The sequence below is a fragment of the Cloeon dipterum genome, chromosome 1, assembly GCF_949628265.1.
Source record: "Cloeon dipterum chromosome 1, ieCloDipt1.1, whole genome shotgun sequence".
Classification (NCBI taxonomy): Eukaryota; Metazoa; Arthropoda; class Insecta; order Ephemeroptera; family Baetidae; genus Cloeon; species Cloeon dipterum.
This window is the reverse complement of record NC_088786.1, coordinates 2,593,866-2,614,333: the sequence shown is the minus strand read 5'-3', so window position 1 is coordinate 2,614,333 and position 20,468 is coordinate 2,593,866. Positions and strand designations below refer to the sequence as shown.

Genomic DNA, 20,468 nt, shown 5'->3' with positions numbered 1-20,468 from the left:
GCTACAATGAATTGTCACTGGATTTGACGGGGTTCGAGGCTGACGTCATTGGATTAACGGTTGGCTTAATTATAGGCACTAGTTTGCAAATCAAACCGGCTTTATCAAAAGTTCAATGTTGCACACGAACGACGTTGCCGCGCGGCAATGAAAAAGTCGTAAAGCTACTCAGGGGCGCACGATATGTGAATTTTGCCAAATAAATGCAACAGTTTCTTACAATTAATGATGACTAAAGACTGCTATCCGACAGCAAAGGCACTTAAAAAACACGTGCACAGCTCACACAGCTATGCGAATCGAAAACGTCGACGGCACTTTAGCTATAATAGACAGCTTAATTGAATTACTGGCGTATACGCTGAACGTGTTAAGGTTTTCCGCAGCCGAGCTAGAGATCTCGTGCAGTGAAAACAGGAGGGAAACTTGGCTCGCAGCCGGGATCTGCGGGATTATATGCAATTAGTGGCTGGAAATTTCCGCAGGGAGCATTTTAGCTCATGTTAAACCTCCATCGATGGATATAGCAAGTTGTATTTCTTGCGATTATGTTCAATGTCCCGGAAATAAGCGTGTGTTGTAATTATTTTTCCCTTTTACAGTGACAACGGATACTGTTGCCATAAATGTGTCCAAATTCATAGTTTTGGCTTCTTTACTAGCAGAGCAAAAGGTCTGGATTGAATTGTTAGTTTAAAGCAGATTGATACAGGGCAAAAATTTACAATTTTTTTTAACTATTTTTGGATGCAATAAGCAGTTGATCGATAAACAATGTGCAATATTAAAAAAAGTACCTTGCTCCGGTAAAAATTCAAAATTTTCAAAATTTGTTCAAAACTTGCAGTGCTTCACCACATTAAATTTTCTTGGCAGATTTCGATTCCTCTCGTCGAGATCTGTCCAACAACGTATGAAACCTTTTAGGGAAACTCTTTGTTAATATGAAATAAAATAGGATTCCTAGTAAGGAGACAGTCCGCACCATTTGAAAAGCATGCTAAATTTGCAGACACTTCTCACAAAAAAATTAGGTCAATTATGGCTTCAACTGAATCCTTCAGGACGAGTTCCTGCATTGGCAACAAGCATTTTCCAGGCTTTAGCAGCATCAATTCTCTTTAAATTGTTTCCGCATGTTCATCCCAAACAACATTGAACCAAATAAAATAGAGTACGAAACGAATGGGTATCTGATATTTATTTACCCTTTTGCTTGCATTGCACAGAGCGAGTGAGGACGTGTCTCCAATGGAAAACTGCTGCCCCGCACAAGAGACACGCGCAAGCAATTCATTGCTGCGGCTCGGCGTTTTCGAGGCGCGCGCGCATGAAATTTGGATTAATTCTTACCAGCGTCGTGCCATTTGCATATCGCACAAGGGAAATCTTCATTGGGCTGCTGGGAAAAATGTAACGAATTCCTCGGCCGGGTTTCAAGGAAGGATTTCCACAGATTAGTATGGGTGGCTCTCGCAGGGAAACGAGGGAATAAAAGTAAACCACCCGTATACGTTTATATGCAATTGCATATTCTGCTTTTGAGTGAGAATAATCAAGGCCTATAGGGATTGGACTCGTCGGCTGAGACTTGCAAACACGGCACTGGCTCTAATCCAATATGGTTGTTATTTCAATAAAACATCCACCCCACTGCTTTTTGGAGCATTCATTCATTGGCTTGAGACCTTTTTCCGTGAATGAGTTAGTGCGAAAAGTTGGCCTTCGTTTCGATCGTATTTCATTGAAGCTTTTCTTATAACGCACGTCATGTGGGCCAGCAGGAAAGTAAATTGCACATCTGAGCACACTGAACTCGGGCAAAAGCTTTCTACAATTCAGAGAGGAAAAGAAGTTCTGACCATTTGGCTTGGCGCGCACACAGGGAAACAATTTGCTTTGTATTTTAACAGGATGTTACAATTAATTTTAAATTGGTGAAATGGCAAAATTGGCAATCTTTAGGTTCTGGTATTTGATTAGTGGCCGATCAGACTTCATCTGTAATTTAATATCTCTGCTCGAAAAATTCTCGACGCTGATTGGTATGTCAGCAGTTTATTTATAACACATGTGAGCTGCACTGCTGAGGTCAAGGAGCTCCTGGCATGCGCGTGGCGTCAGCCAATCAGCGTCGAGGATTTTTCGAGCATTGTGTGCCTCAGATTTGCGTGTTCACATTCTCAATTAAATCAACTTTTACTGTAATGTTGTTCTGCGAATGCTAATCAAGCTGCAAGAAGAGACACAAACACCCAGTACAGCAGAATATAGACCGGTTTAGCTAAAAGGCATTATTTGGTTACTTCGCACTATACTTAGCCCTCTTTTAATTCTCTAATTTAATGTAGAGTATCATTTTCACTCGTTATTGACATTTTTTTTATTTAATTTAATATGTGTGAGCTCCCCAGTCCCTATGGGTAGTTTCATTCAACAAAAGTTCTAAGTGCGTACACCTACAATGATATATACGAGCTCCATTGAACAAAGGGACGAGCGACGATGAATTGTTTATTGAGTTTGTACGCGTCTGTCTGCGAGCCAGACGCAAACAAAACACAGCGAATTCTAGAGTTTCTGGACCTGAAATTCCGTATCATTTGAGTTGTTGTGTTATGTTTGATAGCGAAAATGCGCGTGTCCAAGCGGAAAAAGCGAGCAGTGTTTGTTGGCAAAAGTAAGCACTGCGGGCTGCAAGTTATCTGTTCAGCGCAGAAAAATTTCTTTCTGCAGAAAATGCTGCTCAAGGCACTCCTGCCAAAACACAGATTCGCTTGCAAAAGAGAGTTTTATTACATATCGGGTCAGGAACATACGAGTTATAATGTTTTCATCCATCTCCATCGCCATAAACTGCACGCGGCGACGGCTGAATTTAGAGAGATTTTGCGACTGGAATCGCAAGGCCTGAAAGTGGCTCTGCTCTTTCCCAGCAGCCGAGGTGAATTATCAAATGATAAGGATGATAGGCTCGCAGCGAGCGAGGCATCTGCCAGTGGCACATGTTGAACAGGAAGCTACTCTCCCTTTCTCCGCGCCTTTGATGTCATTACAAGGTTTGTTCCCCAATTTACAAAAAAGTCCCCTCGAGTGCCATGTGTGCGCCGCAAATTGCTTTTCGTGAAAATGCTTTTCACCCTGGTACGTCGAATGTTTCATTTCTTTCTCGGTCCTCTTCGTGGCTTATTTCTAATTAAATTTGTTATTTAAATAAAACGCGTGGAATAATTCACTTGCACGGCCAGGAGGGACGGAATTAAATAATGTCGTCAATCCAATTGGACATTTGGACAGCAAAGCTCGCAGGTGCGTCAATTAAGCGACACCTAGCTTTGAGCCAGTGATTCAGCCTGCAGGCAAGTCCAGGTCGTTTGTTTGTTCAGCTTACCGTCGGCGATAATCAGCGCAATGGCTTGTTCTGAACGTAAACACGAGGACCTATTACATGCTAATTACATTTGGCAAGAGTGGTGTTTTGCTATCTTGAGGGGAAGAGCAGATTGCGGAACCATCAAACCCAATTTCAGGAAGCGCATTCCATTAAATTGGATTATTGTGCCCCGGCTTTAGAGCAAATGTACCGTCTAAATTCAGTATTTTTGCCGAGCTCCCTGAGAGTTCGTTGTTTGGATTGGGATTGGACTCGTGAAGTTTAAATCGATGCAAAAGTAGTTGAGAATGAAAAAGATTATGAAACATTAAGACGCGGACAGCAGGAACTCAGGACTCATGTTGCAAGAACAACTCTCTTAGGAAAGCGATGTCATTTTTGTACCTTCATTCGACGGCAAGAAGGGATGAAATTTCCCCTCTCTTTTATAGCTGCGCAGCGAAAATTGAGTTCTCGGAACGAAATAAAATGTTTTCACCCGGTGTACAAAATAGGCAATCCGTTTTTTACTGCGCGCTTCAGATGGGATACGCCAGCCGGCAAAGCTAATTACCTGCACTAATCAAAGCCTCACGTGCTCTCTGTTGCAGATACGCGAACACCACTCAGTCGGCGCCGCAGCTTGATGAGGACGATTCCATTAGGTGAGACACTATTTCCGGGCTGATAACCACGGCCAATTTAAATTGCAATTTTTCAATTTCCGCGTGCCAAGCGTGAAAATAGGAAAATGGCGCTTGCAAATTAACAACAACACCAGCCTTTCTCCCGCCGGCAGCGCGTTTTTCACCAGAAGGGCAAAAAGAGCACCTTTATTTAATTCGACCGCGGGCTGCGTGGGTTTGATTATGAAAGTGGCTGCTGGCGCTCTGCTCATTAAAATCGAACGACAAAGCGTATACGCGCGCACTACCAGCAGTCGGTGCACGGCACGCACGCATTTTTCACCCAGCCCTTCGCATACATTTCGCCTTAAAGTTTTAGCCGCAATTTCCGCTCGTCGATTTATGTGACTTGAAAAGCCTGAGGCGGCAAAAGAGAGTGGTGCTTGTTTCATTATTCCAACTTTCATATACAAAAAGTTTCTAACGCAGTAAAATTTTGTGCTTTCATTTGCCTCTGCTTTGCACGTATTTGGTATTTGGCGATGACATTAAATTGATACTAGAGCAGATCATAACATCTTCCTGCTGAAATAATAATTTTACTACACACTGTCTTAATTTTTCTATTGATAAGAACCGGCCTTAATCCTGTCATAGTTGTCCTTTCGTGCCCCCTAAACTATTAAAGACCGTCTTTAACGACGTTTCTGAGCACAACCCTTAAGAATCGATTATTGGTGTGCTCAGAAGCTTCGTCAAAGACGGTCTTTAAACAAGTTAAATAAAACTTTTTAACGAGATTTGTTTGAATCACAAAAAAAAAGCTGAGCGCTGCTCCTGGTGAATGTTTCCCCACAAAACGAGCAGGAAATAATTAGTCCAACGTTATGTTGGTGCTGTCGGTGTGTTCAAATTCACAAAAGCGTTTGAAGGGAACGGTATAATTAAACGAGGGTGCCATTAATTTGTCTGTTCTAGATGGCAAAACTTGAGCAATTTGCAAATATTAGACGCCCTCCTGAAGAAGTATGACAGACGGGCGACGCCGACCAACAACCTGGGTGAGCCAAAGTCGCTTTCGTGCAATTCGTTTAATTTCCTCCCCCCCCCCTTCATAGCTAGAGGCTTCACGCCTTCAAAATGTTTTACACCGGATTCCTTTTACTCATACAATGTTAAAAAATCGGAAAATTCATTTCAGGCATTCCCACCGAGGTCCAATGTGACATTTACATCCGAAGCTTTGGCTCAATCAACCCGTCCACCATGGTAAACGAGAAGAAAAACCAATCAATCATTGAATAGAGATTAAATTCGCGTCGGTCCAAACCATACAAAAGCAAAGTTTTTTGTTTTTGTTTTTGCATGGAACTGGAGCAGCCTTGCGCGTGCTTTCTCCCCTTCTCGGGTGCTGTGTTCTGCAGTAAAAACGAAATTTGAATTTTTGAGCAGCACACACAGTGCAAAGCAAGGGAGCCGGCTGATCCTTTTGGCGCGCGCCCACGCTCTATCACGCTCTGTCATATTCCATTTCCCACAGGATTACCAGGTCGATCTGTACCTGCAGCAAACTTGGGTAGACTCGCGACTGAAAAACAAGCATCTCACACGAGCCATGGATTTGAACGACCCGAACTTGGTGCAGCGGATTTGGAAGCCCGAGGTAACCAATTTCCTTGCAACAACACATCGGCCAACCAAAACAAACGAGGCTGATTGAAAAGAGCCGCGAATTCACACACTTTTGCAACTGTGATTCAGGTCTTCTTCGCCAACGCCAAGCACGCAGAGTTTCAGTACGTGACTGTTCCCAACGTTCTTATCAGGGTGGCGCCAGACGGGAAAATCCTCTACATGTTGAGGTACGTTTAACAAGCTGTTTCCTTTCCAAGTTTAACAACAATTAAGCCTGGTGCGCATACACACACACACACACACACACACACGCTGTGATAACTATTGGGGTGTATGTATTCCTTCCGTACACGGCGCGCCGATGTCGAGACTTTATAACCGTTTTCACTCTGCACCACCTCCCGCATGACATGCGCCTAATTAAGTTTTAGAACGAACACCCGCAGGGGAGCAGCATGCACTCATTTTTAAACAAGTGGCAGTAATTACACAATGAGAGCGAAACCTGCAAGTTTATTAATGAAACAGTGTACACCGTGGTTTAATTCATATTATGAACAGGCAGACGAGCGCTGGATTCACTCATTTGATAATTCGCAGCAATTGAATAAGCAGCGGCGGCGGCGGCAATTTCAGTATTATACAAAGCCGTTTCACTTCGAATAACGCGGTCTGCAACCCGCTGGGCATTTATGTCGAGCAGGCTGCATAACATTTCAATCATCTGTCGTGCCTCGTGCCAGCCAATAATCCTGTTTTGATATTAAAAATTCTGATATAATATTCTAACCGTGTCGTTGTAAAGGAGAAATAAAACGCGTCCTTTTAATTATTTCAGGATAAACTGAATTTTTCACAAATTGGAATAATTATATATTTTATGAGTGCATCTAATTCAATGCCAAGATTTGTTGATCAAAGACGCTCTCCACGATTTCAGGATGTTTTTCATTTCATTTGAGAATTTCTCGTATTTCATGTAGCACTGAAATATCATTTTTAGCGTTGCTAATCGATTCCTGAGGGTTTAATCAGGTTGGGTAGCCGAATCAATCAGTCAAAAATTCTGCAAGGCGTGCCGAAAATCGTCGAAAACATAAAAACCGTTACTTTAGCGGTATTTGGTCTGAAACAAGAACACTAGGGACCAATTAGAGAAGGGATTGACCCCCGATTGGCCAGATTGAGACAGCAGCGCCACAGCGACAGCCAGCAGAAGTGACAAGAGGTTGGCTGCTGGCTGACCTGCCTTATCGCTTCAATTAATTCCACTGGCTGTCATTGTGGCGCCACCGTCCCTACGTCAAAGAGCCAATCAGAGAACCGGCCCCTTCTCCGATTGGTTCTTGTGGCATTTTTTGCTTTAATTCAAACCGAAAACCACATAAGTTTTCAACGCTTTTCGGCACGTATCTTGTCGAATTTTTTCGATTCATCTAACCTAATTTGACCCTCAGGAATCGATTGGCACTCTCTGTCAAATATATATATATATATATATATATATATATATATATATATATATATATATATATATATGTATATATATATATATATATATATATATATATATATATATATATATATACGAGGTCCTAATAAACTCACAAAGCTTGGATATAAGAAATAATCGCATCCGTATTATAACCCTGATTGCGAGGAATCGGCGCTTCCGTTTCAACCGCCGAAATCAAGGCTCTTTCCAGCGGCAAAAGAGATAAAATATTCACGCAGATATAGTTCAAATTTGGCAACGAAAAGAGATAAATAAAAATGATCTTTTTCGTCGAGACGCATAGCTTTCAGATTAATTGGATAGGGAAAGAAGGGCCTTAAGAATATAGTATCCTAAAAATCACTCTTCTTCTTTATTCAATGTGCCGTTGTGAAATGGGATTGCTTCCAGGCTAGAAAAGCCGCGTCTCATCGTATTCGCCCCATTCATTCAGCCCCTTGTCGCACTACCAACTGACTAAGAGGTGCTTTGTGTGTTGCAGGCTGAAACTCACGTTTTCTTGCATGATGGATCTCTACAAATTCCCGCTCGACGACCAAATTTGCTCAATGGAGATTGCCTCCTTTTCAAAAACAACCTCGGAGCTGGTGCTGAAATGGGACACGGAGTCGCCTGTCCGCATGTACCAGGGATTAAAGCTGCCGCAGTTCAGAATCAAGGACGTCAGAGCGTCGCACTGCAAAGAAGAATTCCATATCGGTAGGCTCGCGGCTTTGTTTCATTGGCAACTAAAATCTCTGTCGCAATTACCTGCTCTGGCCGCGCCACAGGCTTTTCGCATTCCTGCCGTGTCGCCGCCTCATATGTGGGTGGATTTTCTCTTTTTTGCTCAACTAGTACCCGAATGTGACAAAACATAAATGCCAACACACGCAGCTCGTGTGGCGTGCCGTATTTCTTTTGGCAAAAAGCCGCGCCGCGACAACCTTTCTCTTTTTATGTCGTCAACACGTGCGTCCGACCGGTGGGCAAAAAACTAGATGTTGCATTATTTCCGATTTTTATCGCAAAAACAGGAGGATTCGGGGTTGAATTAGGCCGTGGTCAGCACACTGAGCCGTGAACAATGTAAATACAGATATTTTCCTGTTTTGTTCCTGCATTCACGCAATTCCAGTTAGTTTCGCTGTTGCCATAGTCATGTGTGTGCGCTCTCACGACCGCTTTTTCGTGTTTACAAGCATTAAGCAACACCTCTATCATGTAAGTTGCTACCGCTACGCTCGCGCACTCCCTGTTTTAATAAAAACATCCCTTTCCGCGATGAAAATTTCCTCTCAGTGCTTTTATATTAAGTACGGTTTCAAGTTAGTAGCATAGCAAATCTTTCATGACAAACTTTAAAAAGCTTTTTTGCACTGTTAAAATATTTTGATTAGAAAAGTTTTTGTTTGAACGGTTAACATGCCGAAAATAAATTTCTTTTAGAATTCTTTGACGTGAACGATTTTAAGAGCGTATTTTCAATTTGCTAGGTTATAAGGACCGGAAAATGGATAGAATCGCGTTACAAACAAAAGGGCGGAATCAGAAATATTTTACATATATTGGTGGTGTTGACCCAAAGAATGTCCAGTAAAATTTTCAAACCAAAATTTGGAGTACTTCCCCGGCTTTGGGTTTTTATAATACACAAGATTCAATTTGGAGTTTCAAATGAAATTTAAAGATAGGCAATTTTTTTATTTTTTGAGTGAACGTAAAAATTGTGGAAAATTTGAACATTCAACAACCCTGAAAATTTTGCGACGGTGATGTGTTTTTTGCAAGATATTTCAGGTCAAAGGTCAAACCCTGGAAATCGAAATATGAAGTGAACGCGAGATCTCGGCTCCTGCTGGTCAGAAATTCAAAAACTGGATACCGTTCAACTCGTCTTTATATCACCTGACGAGCCATAAAGGTTTCAGGGGGTGAATCCTACCATTTTTCATCCTGCATCCCTCATCCACCCCTAGCCAAATAAGGATTAATTAATGTTTCCAGCGGATGTTAGAAATCATCCTAAAAATGGTTTTACATACCCTCATCAACCCCTAACTCACGCATCCTTTCAAAAATACCGTGCATATATAGTATAAGAATGAAGGAATTTTCCACAAAGCATATTAAAATAAAAATGGAATCTTTGTGATGCGATTTTGGTCATTCTCCTGTCCTTAAATTAGAAAATTCAAATTACCTCACAAACGTTCCATATGCCTCAATAAAAAGTACCTTTGTCAGTACATGAAGCTACATATATTATCGTCTTTTGCAGCGAAGAGACAAACACGAAACACGTCGATCGGCCAAAAAGTAGAAAAAGTCTTTGTCGATTTCATATGAATATAAATTTGCTTTAAGTTGTGAGCCGGAATGAAAATGAAAATCGCGAGCACACTATGCACAATTGAAAGCTGCGCGGAGCTCATTGTGAGTCCCTTGCGGCGGCGCAGACTGCATTTAATTTTTCTCGGCGCCCGAGGGTGTAAATTGGATTAGGCGGCGCGCTCGCACCTCACCTCAGCTGCTCATTTTGCACTCTTTGAAATGCAATTCCCGCAGGCGAGTACAGCTGCCTGGTGGCCGAGTTCCACATGCAACGTGCCATCGGCTACCACCTGGTGCAGAGTTATTTGCCCTCCATTCTCGTCGTGGTCATCTCCTGGGTGTCGTTCTGGCTCGACGTCGAGGCCATCCCCGCTCGGGTCACCCTCGGGGTCACCACCCTGCTGACCATCTCTTCCAAGGCCAGCGGCATCCAGGCCGGCCTCCCTCAGGTTTGCACAACTCCGTAATAATGTTTATGGTCAGCCGTCAACCGAGCGCGATAAAGTATTTCTGAGAGCAAAATGTTCTTTCACCATGATCCCTTCGAGAGAGTCAATAATTTGGCTTGGGAATTGGAGTCGCTGTTTTTACTCTTTTTTGTTTTAGTCTATAAATCAGCATGTATGTTGTTTTGAAAGTTCGGGAAATCTTGTTGAAAAATGTTCCAAATTTACCAGATTTCCAAAACAAAACTTTTCTGGAATCAGCTCATCAATGTGTAATTTTTCGATTTTGGAAACTTTATTTTATTTATTATTTTCCCGGTAGATAATAATAGTTTGTGGGAACGTTTTGATTTTTTACGAATAGCTGGAAAATTAAGACAAATTTTCTACAGGACTTAAGCCAGTTATAACGGCAAACTCGGTCCCATAGTTGAAAAAACGTGTTTTTCGTTTTTCTTTCCACCCTGAAACAAAAGGTACCATGAAGTTTGCTTAATTTTTCCCAAATTTATAGCAGGTTTAATCACGACTAATTGAGATTTTTGATAAGTCGGAACTAAACTCATCCCCTGTCTCCAGGGGGGCCTTTTTAAGATTAATTTATTTCCTCGAAACATGATGTTCTTGGTGCCGATGTTTTCGCCATCACGAATTCAAATCTGGACTTCTATATATTTTTGCACCGTAAACTACAACCTTCTTTTTAAACGTTTAACATTACCCGTCCAACTTTCAGATTCTAATAAGTTTCATAAAATTTATTTTCCTATTTTGAAGTATACCTAATTGAATGTCCAGCCAGCAGGGTTAGCCAATTTTGCAATGCGCAAAAATGCAGCATTGGTTTACTGTGCTAAAACGGGAATTCCAGTCCATTAATTAAAAGAAACGAATTTTTTGACATTTTCCTATTCATTGGGTTCTTTGCACCTCCAAATCTCGGGTTCTAACCATCAGAATTGCAAAAAATGACCACCGTTCAACGCGTTTCAACCTCCACTAACCAGTCAAAGTGTTTAGGGGTGCTTACCCCATCCCCTTTCATCCCCATTGTTACAAGTTCGTAAAAAAAATTGGCATGCTTCCTCTTGGCTTAAAAACATTTAAAATTATCTTTATAAATTACCACACCCCATCCCTTTTTTCAAAACTAATAGAGAAAAATATTTTCAAATTAAATCCCAATTAATACTTAAGTCCAGAGGTATAAAATGTTTTACTTTTTTCGAGGGGTTTAAAATATAGCAACGTAGAGGTGGAGGGTATGCACCCCTAAACCATTCAGTTGTTCAGGGGAATTTGAGACGAGTCCAACGGTGGTAGATTTTCTAATTCTGATGGTTAGAACCCAAGGTTTGGAATTGCAAGAATAGGGAAAATTGAAAAATTCCTATTTACCGATTTTTTAAAAACAAAAAATCTCTAACTTTGATATTTTCTGCAAAATTCACACCATTCATGGGACAACTTCTAACAATGAGCACATTTTCTAAATTTCAAAATCTAAATTAAAAATTTATTTAGTTTTCGGTTTTTTAATTTTAATTATTTAAATACTCCTTTTTGACATATTTTCAAAGTTTTAGGAATTTTGTCTGTTGATATATAATCACTAATTAATCTTTATAAACTAAACGGACAAATATGCACCTCTCCATAAACATTAATATCAGATACAAAATTTTTATATTTATGAAAAATGCATAATATGCGCAAAAAGTTTTTGTAGATGCAATGCAGTTTTCCGGAAAAACGCTAGTTTTTCCGAACCCTTCCGGCCAATTCCAAGTTTATTCCTCCAATAAACCGTCTCGTTTTTAGCATTAGTTCTTATCTTGCAGGTCAAGCAACGCGACCCTATTACCTCGCCGTCCAAATAGGAAATGACGTATTAAGCAGCCAAAAAGCAATCAAATGTTGGACCTTTTCGCAGGTCTCCTACGTGAAAGCGATGGATGTTTGGATGGGTATGTGCACGACGTTCGTCTTCTCCGCCCTGCTGGAGTTCACCCTCGTGAATTATCTATGGCGCCGAGGCGGCTCCAGCTCCACCGAGGCTGCGACGACTCCGGCTGCATCCGACGCGTGTGACAAAGATTTCCACCCTCACATCGACTCTGCCAACGACAAGCACGAGGACAACGCTTGCTACAACGTCAACACTCTCGAGGTGTGTATTTTCGTAAATTGGGTAAATTGTTTCGCGCATCTCGTCATTCCGCCTGACAACTCGGTTTGCAGCAAAGCTGCAAATTGAATGACATGTGTAACTTTCGCACGAGCGTTAATCGCTCTGTTGGCTCTATTTGAAACTCGAGAAGCAGCATTTAATTTTCGCCTCACAAAACTCAGAAATTGATTCTTTTGAAATTGCCTCGGATGCAATTGCACTTCAACAAAAGATCCAATTCCTCCTTTCTTGATCAGAAGTTGTTGTAATAATTTTCAAAATTCATGATTCAATATTGCAGGCATCGAGTCAGCAGAATTCGTGCGGCGAGCGAGTGTTGCCGCAGAAGAAAAGCGAGAAATACAAAGGAAGCAAATACATGGCCAAGAAAATCGACCAAACTTGCAGGATCGGCTTCCCATTCATGTACTTGGTATTCAACGTCTGCTACTGGCTGTACTACTTAGCCTTGTGTGATTAAACTGCGATTATTCGCGACCCTCGCGACCTCGGGCGCACTTGTCTCCCAAGAAAATTGAAAAATATTATAAAAAAAAACACTCGCGGGCTTTTCCTATTCTTCCTCACAAAAAGTGCGGGTAAGAGACGCGCGCGACTCTTATGTAATGAGAACAAAACCTGGAGATTTGCACACGCCAGACTAAATGCACAAAAGTAGGTTTACCCGCCAATGCAATGGCAGCAGTTTCGACCGAATCGACGCACACTAGAAAACTAATATTGGGGTAACGGGGGCTAAAACTCATCACGCGGTCACTTTCATTGTTCAACTTCTTGGATATTTTGCACAAAGAGTAGATTCACCAACTCTCAAAAGTTATAAAATCCATAATTTAGATTAGAAATCATTAAAATAATTTTCATTTTTCATGTTGCCTGTGTAGCGGATTCAATAATAATAATTATTATTTCTTTACTGAGCAGATTTCACGCGGATTGCAGGATGGCTTTGGCGGTTTTATCATCGATCAGTCCTAACTCAAAGAGTTAACCAAAAATGTAATTTTTTTCCGGGTTTTAAGGGACATTTTAGGCGAATTTTGAACTCCAGTCGTTAAGCTAGGTCAAATGAACTACAAATTGATGCCATCGGTCAAAGTCAAAGGTCACCAAGGCTCATTTCCGAAAATTTCCGTGTTTTTTGGGGTTTGGAAACCAGCGCTGAACTTTAAAAACAACCCTCAACCATTAACTGGCCATAATTTCATCCCCCGAGTTGAAAAGTGAATATTTTAAATCATATCACGATCTTTTGTTATTTTATGTCAAAGGAATTCGGAAATTCGACTCAGATTGTGCGAATTGACGCCACCAAAACTGTCATTCGACCCGTGATTTTCGCTCTAACTGACAAAAACTATGTTTTTTGTTTTGTTTTGCAATTATAACGAGATGGTTCACGTTCGTAATTCTGTGTGGAAATCGCTCTAAATTTGCGTATTCCATCATCTATTCTTGAGTAGATTCTATAAGCAGGAGAGCATTTTCATCAATGTTATATATGGATAAGCAGTGTAGAAATTGATGTGCCAAAACCAACCAAAAATTACAGAGATTTAGAGAGTGTGTGTTTGGGTTTGGATGCGATATTTGTTGAAAACGATATTTCGTGTAATATCACTAAACGTTTCTCTCTGTTGATAATATGTCGTTAGAGTAGGATGGTTTAATCCTTGGAATTTTATTTGGACGAGGAAATTTTAAAAACAAAAGGGCACACGGCTGCCAAGGACTTGAATTACTTTCTACGACGCGAAAATACCCCTCTTTAGCAGAGATAATCAACCAACACACAGATTTTAATTATAAAAAACGAAAATTCTTGTTGCTCACCACAAAATAACTTATTCATTAAGAAAAACTGTACTCGAAATTTTGTAATAATACGCTGAAAATGCGGCCAAAATGTTTTGGACTGAAAAATCACACGCGGAAAATGGATCGCAGCTTTAAAGTGTGCAGTCGAAATGAAAAAGCAGAATTAATGTAAGAAACCTGTGAATGTGTGAACTTATTAAAATTGGCAACACCTGATCTTACGTATTTTCTTTTCAATCGCCTTTCTTGACACATAATTTATTTAGAGATGCGCGCACATCTCCAAGCCTTTGAGTTAGGCGGACGCTGGACCAAATATTTTGGAAAAACTTCAAATTCGGAAAGCTGATAAATTTAGCAATTTTTTCAAATTTTCCTCTACTTAACTTTCCGAAAAATAGCCGTTTGAAAACGTTGATAGAGACGCAAGAAAATTTAAAATGGCAAAAAAATGATTTTATGACAACATAATATCCAAGACCACAATCCATTAAATTTCTGCATACGATTTTCCCTGCAAGCACATTTCTGTCAGGAATTTTCCAAAAGTATAGTCTCGCTATGAGAGATTAAATAATATTTTTTGTCGAAGCGGTCTCTATAAACGTGCCAATAGTGATGCAAAATATACGAAAAATACTTTCGATTTCAGTTGATATGCGCGTTTTCTTGTAAATTATAAAGAAGATTTAAATAATAAAAATAATTTTTATCCTTTTCGAATTTTTTGTGCCTTACGCCTGCCTGTATACAGTGTATACCGTACTGAGCCTGTTTGTGCCCTAGACACGACAGACTCTTGCTGCCATCTGGCGATGATGAATAGAAGTAGTAGGGCCGTCCCCCCCCAATCACATCCCACTGTTTATGGTGTTTATCGTGTTTATGCAGTGGCGCTTGGCGCTTTGTGTATAGTCCAGTACGGTCCAGTAGATACATATATTTTCAAAAAAACCAACAACTCAATTTGTTTGTCAAGCCAAACAGTCCAGGTCTCACTCAAGAAACGGAGCGAGGCAGAAAGTAGAATACAATACAAGAACGCAAGACAGAAGACGAAACCCTGTGGCTGTATGTATGATACGTCATTTATGATATTTTGGTCACAAGGGAAGAGATGACCAAATACATAATATTTCTTCTTTTTAACACAGACTTGTTTAATCGTCAACAGGACTGTATAATACAATTAAATCAATTACAATTACATACATTAATATTTTTATCGTTAACGGCACTTACCCCAAATTCTTGAGTCCGCGAATTATTAAAAGTCCGTTACACTGAATTACGTATGTAAGTGGTGTTTAACATAAATTTGGAGAAATTGGGTATGTATTAGATAAATTATTATTAATCATCTGGGAAATCTTGTCAAAGTATGCATATATATTTAAACATTAAATTTCTTACTTTTTTTATTCCGGTCGGTTGCTTTGTTCCTTTTTGCAGTTTTGATATTAATTTCTCTTTTCGTTCAGGAACGATGGCACAAGGAAATTGGTGTTTCGTCTGCGATAAATGGATAACAAAAGACCTCTCGGACAGGTCCAGTTCGTCGAAAACGGATGAGGTTGAGGAATATTGGAAACTACACGAAAGCTCAGAAGATCATGTAACAAAGAAGAAGACATGTCAAGAATGTCCTGATGTAACGTGGGATGGACTCACAATTTACGCATCTTTTGCAGGTATGTAATAAAATTACTCTTTCCATAAATAAATTAAGTAAAAATCACGCAAGCAGAACTTTCATATTCAGAGGTACACACGTTTTTGGACTATCGAGACATGTGCTACGCTATGCGAAGGTATGGCTACGCAAAAGTGCGCCAGATTGACAATCACTCTTACAGTATCAGCTACCAAAATCAGTAAGAAGAAGTGACACAACATCAAATTTTCCCACTAATCTCTGTAATTTATTTTTAGGATTAGTGCAGAGAAGGCTTTGAGCTCAAATATTACGCATCGGGGTGCATACATAAATACTCGGCCAATGTTTAAACATAAATTGCAAAACCTGCCTGCACCGAAGTTGGAAGGCGTACAATCGGACTGTAGTGATTCTTGGGAGGTGCAGGCCAAGCAGCTAGCCATCGCCTGTAAATTGGCTGTAACGCCAGAAGTCGAGAGGCAGCACCAGATGCAGACTGAACACCTTTTGGCAGACATTGTGAGAACCATCCAGCCTCTCTGTAATGGGGAAGTCCATTGCTTCGTCTACGGCTCCAGGGCCACGGGCCTGGCCGATATTGACAGTGACATCGACGTCCACGTCAAATTAGGTACAGCTTTTTCTACCAACAAGAAGGGATGGAAATTAGAACCAGAACTCAAAATATTTCTATCTAACATTGCTTTTGAGTTTAAGAACTGAATATTTTTTTTTTAAATCTCCCTTCAACAAGACAAATCAATTATTGGGTCGTTTTGAGCTTTCCGGAAAGGTTCCTGAATTTAAGACTCTTCATGGGAATGGTATATTATCGGCTTGAGATATTGTTTTAGAAATTAACAGCTGGTCCTGTAACAAAATTTTTTCACTTTTAAAAAATATTTTTATTTTTGCGGATTTTGCGGAACATTTTTGGCGAATTAAGGTGTGATTTTAACTCCTCGTCAAGCGCGATCGAATAAACTCCAAATTTAAGGTCATCGCTCAAGGTCAAAAGTCTTCAAGGGTCATTTTCGAGGTGTTTTGGGGGTTTTGAAAACCGGCGTCTTACTTTAAAAATCCGAAATGCTCCCAAAAATTTGTCTCAGGGTATGTGTTAACTTAATGAAAATTTCAAAGTGATATTCCGATTCGTTTATGAGGATGTTAAATTTTGAATCTCAAAAAACACGAATTTTTCGAATTTTTGAAAATATTGTGAGCGCCAAATCTCTGGTTCAAAGCGTCAGAAATGCAAAAACTGAACAGCGTTCGATTTGGCTTGACCTTTCCTGGTGAGCTGAATGGTTTTCGGGGTGCTAACCCCTATTGGCAATCAGTTCATCCTCCAATTCAAAAAGTGAATATTTTAAATCGTCGGGATTTTTTTACCTGGAATTTGCAAATTTTTTAATTTTAATGCCTGAATTGACTTGATTTCAGACTACGCAGATTCAAACTTTGACAAGCCGTTGAGTAAAATGGCGCACAAACAGCTTCTGAAAGCAGCGGTGAAGCTGTTCTACAAAAAGCCTCACATGTTCCGGAACATCCACTCTGTGCCGGGTGCCAGAGTGCCAGTGCTGCACTTCCTGCACATTCCAACCAACGTGGAATGCGACGTCACGTTCAAAAACATGCTCGGCGTGTATAACAGTCAGTTCCTCCAGTTTGTCGCGTCGCAAGACGAGCGCATCTTCTTACTCTTCTTCGTCATCAAGCAGTGGAGGAAGGCGCAAAACATCCAAATGTCCAACTACTGCTTGACCATGCTGGCCATTTTTTTCCTGCAAACACTGCCTCAGCCGATGCTTCCGCCCATTTTGCAGCTCAAGGAAGGCTCGGACCCACTGGTGCTCAACCAGGGCTGGGTCTGCAGCTTCAGGAGAGAGCGCATCGCCAACGAGAACAAGAGCACCCTCAAGGAGCTGGTCGTTGCCTATTTCAAGTTTCTCGCTCAGCTGGACCTTGCGGTGGACGTGATTTGCCCGTTGACCGCGTCAACCTTCGAAAAGTGGAAGTTCCTGCAAGCCGAAACCCTGCCAGAGGAAATGCAGGGTCTGTCGCAGCTGGAAGGGAAGGAAAGTCTGCAGGTGAAAAAGCCAGTGTGCGTTCAAGATCCCTTTGAGCTGAACCACAACATCGCCAAAAATTTGGCCGTGCCCTTGACTTATTTTACTACTAGATGCACCCAGATGGCAGATTACTGCGAACGCGAGACCAATTTCAGCCTTGAAGGTTTGTTTTCATAATGTGTAGTGTATGACGAAATGTCACGGGAATTTTGAGACCTTCTTCGGAAATGTCAAAAAATTGCGAGCTTTAATTCCTCCTGCCAAGTCTGATCGAACTGACACCAGCGCTTAAAGGTCAAAAGTCATTACTGTTAATTTTTGTTCCTAATTAAAATTTTGGAATTTTGAAAATTATCTTTAAACATTGTCCCATGATATTTGTTATCTTTCGACTCGAAAAAACACGAATTTTCGATTTTTTTTTTTGTGCTTTTCCAGTATTGTAAACTCCTAACCATCAGAATTGCAAAAATTAGCCACCGTTAGACTCGTCTAAACCTCCTCTAATCAATGTCCCGAATGTTGACAAGCCGCAGTTTTAGCCAGGGTGGTTAAAACCAGGAAATTTCTAATTTTGTTGGCATTTATGGCTAAAATAGTTTGTTTACAACAGAAACAATGTTAAGATAAGTTTTTGTGCTAATCAGTGAGCCTTTGATTGATGGTGTTTCTTGTTTCGCGCCTTGGGTGTGCTGGCGCGCGTTAGGACAGATCAGGCCGAAAATTGAAGTCTTAAAATTTTAAAAATCCAAGGTGATGTTTACTTGTAGCCTTATTTTTTAAATTTGTTACTTGTTATTTTCACACAAGTTCGTAAATATCACGGGACACCTTTTGAGCATATTTTCAAAATTACAAAATCCCGAGCTCATTTCTCATTTCCAAAATATAAATTGACAGTGTACATCAAATTTGTTGTTAGGTCAATTGGGCTCGGCTAAAGGAAACCAAAGTACATCTTTTTTTTTAAATTGCACCACGGCGAGACGAGGAGTCTCAGTTTTCCAAAATTGTCCTGTAAAAGTCAAAACTGAATATTTTGTCAAAACCTTTTAATTTATTCTCCCCCCCCCCTTCCCGTGACATTTTGACAATATTTTTTTTAATTATATAACTATAACCTAATTAATTTCCAGATTTGCTGAAGTTTACCCCGAGCAAAAATAAATTGCCTAAGTGCCAAGACAACTTCTCACAAAAAATCTTCCTGCAAAACTATTTCCCGGATTTCGAGCGCCTCAAAAGCCAATCCATCCAAGAACTTTGGTTTGAGGACGTGGTGAACGTGATCTACGACATTTTCAAAGAGGTGTTCAACTGCTCCGAGGAAAGCAGCATTCTGATAGACGCGCCACCAAGTAAAATACAAAAAATGCCGCCTTGCAATAGCGAACGATTGGCCGCGTGGGCTTTGAGCACTCCAACCATTCTGTTCGGCGCCCGCAAGAAGCAGCGAGTGAAAGGGAATGCCTGCTATTTTATCAAAGAGGCATTGACGTCGAAAGTGATGATCAAAAGGCTCTACAATAACTTGGACACGATATCCAGAGAATTCCACCTGATTTTCAAGATGGAGCTGACGTCTCACGTGAAGCCGACCCATGTCAAAATCTCCTTCACGAATGCGGGAAGCGAAGTTAACACTTTCCATTCCCTGATTTGCTTTGTCGACAAAAATTTGCAAAGCATGGTGGACAACACTATGGCAACTCCATACCGAGACCAGTGGCAGGCGCTGAACAGACAGTGCTGTACACTCGAAGAGCAGCTCGAATTCTTGACAGAACAGAAGACAAACCCAGTGCCTGTCAAAGTCTCAAACTCAAACAAACCCCCCAAGAAACCCAAGAAACCCAAGAAACCAAATCCCTTGCTGGATGCGATTGAAAAAGTCAGTGCGTTGTAAAACTGTGATCAATCCTACTATGTTTCTTTTTTAATGAATGTGACTGTATGATTGTATTTTTTTGCAATTGGATGTATATAATTCGTTACAATTATTGTGATGAGATATGTGCATGTCAAAAGTCAAAAAAAGATTTTTATTTGAAGTTCATTTACTTGCGAAATATGAAAGTAAAATTCTAAAATAATTTTAACATTATGTCAAATCAAATTGGTGCTAACAATTTGAGAGTTGTATTAGAATTTTTTTGCGTTTTTAAAATTTAAAGCAAGTGATCATGTTTATTTCCTTCCTAATTAACACTATTTGACAAAGATGGATGCCTTATTCGCAGATAAAGCCTATTTTGTTGCTCACCACAAAAGAACTGACTTATTCATTAAGAAAAACTGCACTCGAAATTTTGTAATAATACCCTGAAAATGGCCAAAATGTTATGCACTGAGAAATCACACGCGAAAAATGAATCGCAGCTTTGAAGTGTGCATTCGAAGTGAAAAAGCAAAATTAATTTAAGAAATACGTTGCGTATGCATGATTGAACTCATTAAAACTGGCAACACCTGATCTTACGTATTTGATTGACCTATCTTCACATTTTCTATTTATGAAAAAAAAATCTAGATGAGTTGCATCATCTCCAATTCTCCAAGCTTACGAGTTAAGCGGATGCTGGACCAAAAACTTTCAAATTCGGAAAGCTGAAAAAATTTGCAACTTTTTTTATTCCCCTCTACCTAAATTGCCGAAAAATAGCCGTTTGAAAGAGTTGATAATATATATTCAAAACTTGAAACAAAAAAATTTGAAATAGCAAAAATTAATCTTGATTTTATGACAACGTATCTCAGTAAAAAATTATAACTCTACCACAAGCCGTTACATTTCTGCATATGATTTTCCCAGCGAGCA

General features: G+C 40.3%; 2 protein-coding genes across 4 annotated transcripts in view; both read left to right on the top strand.

Annotated features, from left to right (window-relative positions):
- The window catches only part of LOC135948348 (glycine receptor subunit alpha-2-like), a 29,393-nt gene extending 15,259 nt beyond the window's left edge, over positions 1 to 14,134 (top strand). The window contains exons 3-11 of the mRNA XM_065497573.1: positions 3,985 to 4,038; positions 4,978 to 5,060; positions 5,201 to 5,268; positions 5,540 to 5,662; positions 5,761 to 5,861; positions 7,632 to 7,849; positions 9,698 to 9,912; positions 11,843 to 12,079; positions 12,381 to 14,134. Coding sequence (XP_065353645.1) covers positions 3,985 to 4,038; positions 4,978 to 5,060; positions 5,201 to 5,268; positions 5,540 to 5,662; positions 5,761 to 5,861; positions 7,632 to 7,849; positions 9,698 to 9,912; positions 11,843 to 12,079; positions 12,381 to 12,560 — 1,279 coding nt within the window. The 3' untranslated portion in view covers positions 12,561 to 14,134. The remainder of the gene's footprint in view (positions 1 to 3,984; positions 4,039 to 4,977; positions 5,061 to 5,200; positions 5,269 to 5,539; positions 5,663 to 5,760; positions 5,862 to 7,631; positions 7,850 to 9,697; positions 9,913 to 11,842; positions 12,080 to 12,380) is intronic.
- A 707-nt stretch (positions 14,135 to 14,841) lies between these two features.
- LOC135948383 (terminal uridylyltransferase 4-like) lies at positions 14,842 to 20,123 on the top strand. Of its 3 annotated transcripts, none has more exons than XM_065497614.1 (6): positions 14,842 to 14,989; positions 15,400 to 15,609; positions 15,681 to 15,792; positions 15,851 to 16,206; positions 17,019 to 17,813; positions 18,787 to 20,123. In XM_065497614.1, the coding sequence occupies exons 2-6, from the start codon at positions 15,405 to 15,407 to the stop codon at positions 19,554 to 19,556; spliced, it is 2,238 nt and encodes a 745-aa protein (XP_065353686.1). In that variant the 5' UTR covers positions 14,842 to 14,989; positions 15,400 to 15,404; the 3' UTR covers positions 19,557 to 20,123. The 3 variants fall into 3 exon arrangements, with proteins under 3 accessions (XP_065353686.1, XP_065353684.1, XP_065353685.1); XM_065497612.1 differs by having other exon boundaries at positions 15,666 to 15,792; XM_065497613.1 differs by having other exon boundaries at positions 14,854 to 14,993; positions 15,666 to 15,792.
- Positions 20,124 to 20,468: the final 345 nt, after the last annotated feature.

Excerpts from the sequence above, each read along its gene's own strand:
- LOC135948383 (XM_065497612.1), top strand. The coding sequence starts at position 15,405 with ATGGCACAAGGAAATTGGTGTTTCGTCTGCGATAAATGGATAACAAAA. Across the intron at positions 15,610-15,665 it reads AATTTACGCATCTTTTGCAG|AACTTTCATATTCAGAGGTA; the intron begins GTATGTAATAAA and ends TCACGCAAGCAG. Across the intron at positions 15,793-15,850 it reads AGTATCAGCTACCAAAATCA|GATTAGTGCAGAGAAGGCTT; the intron begins GTAAGAAGAAGT and ends ATTTATTTTTAG.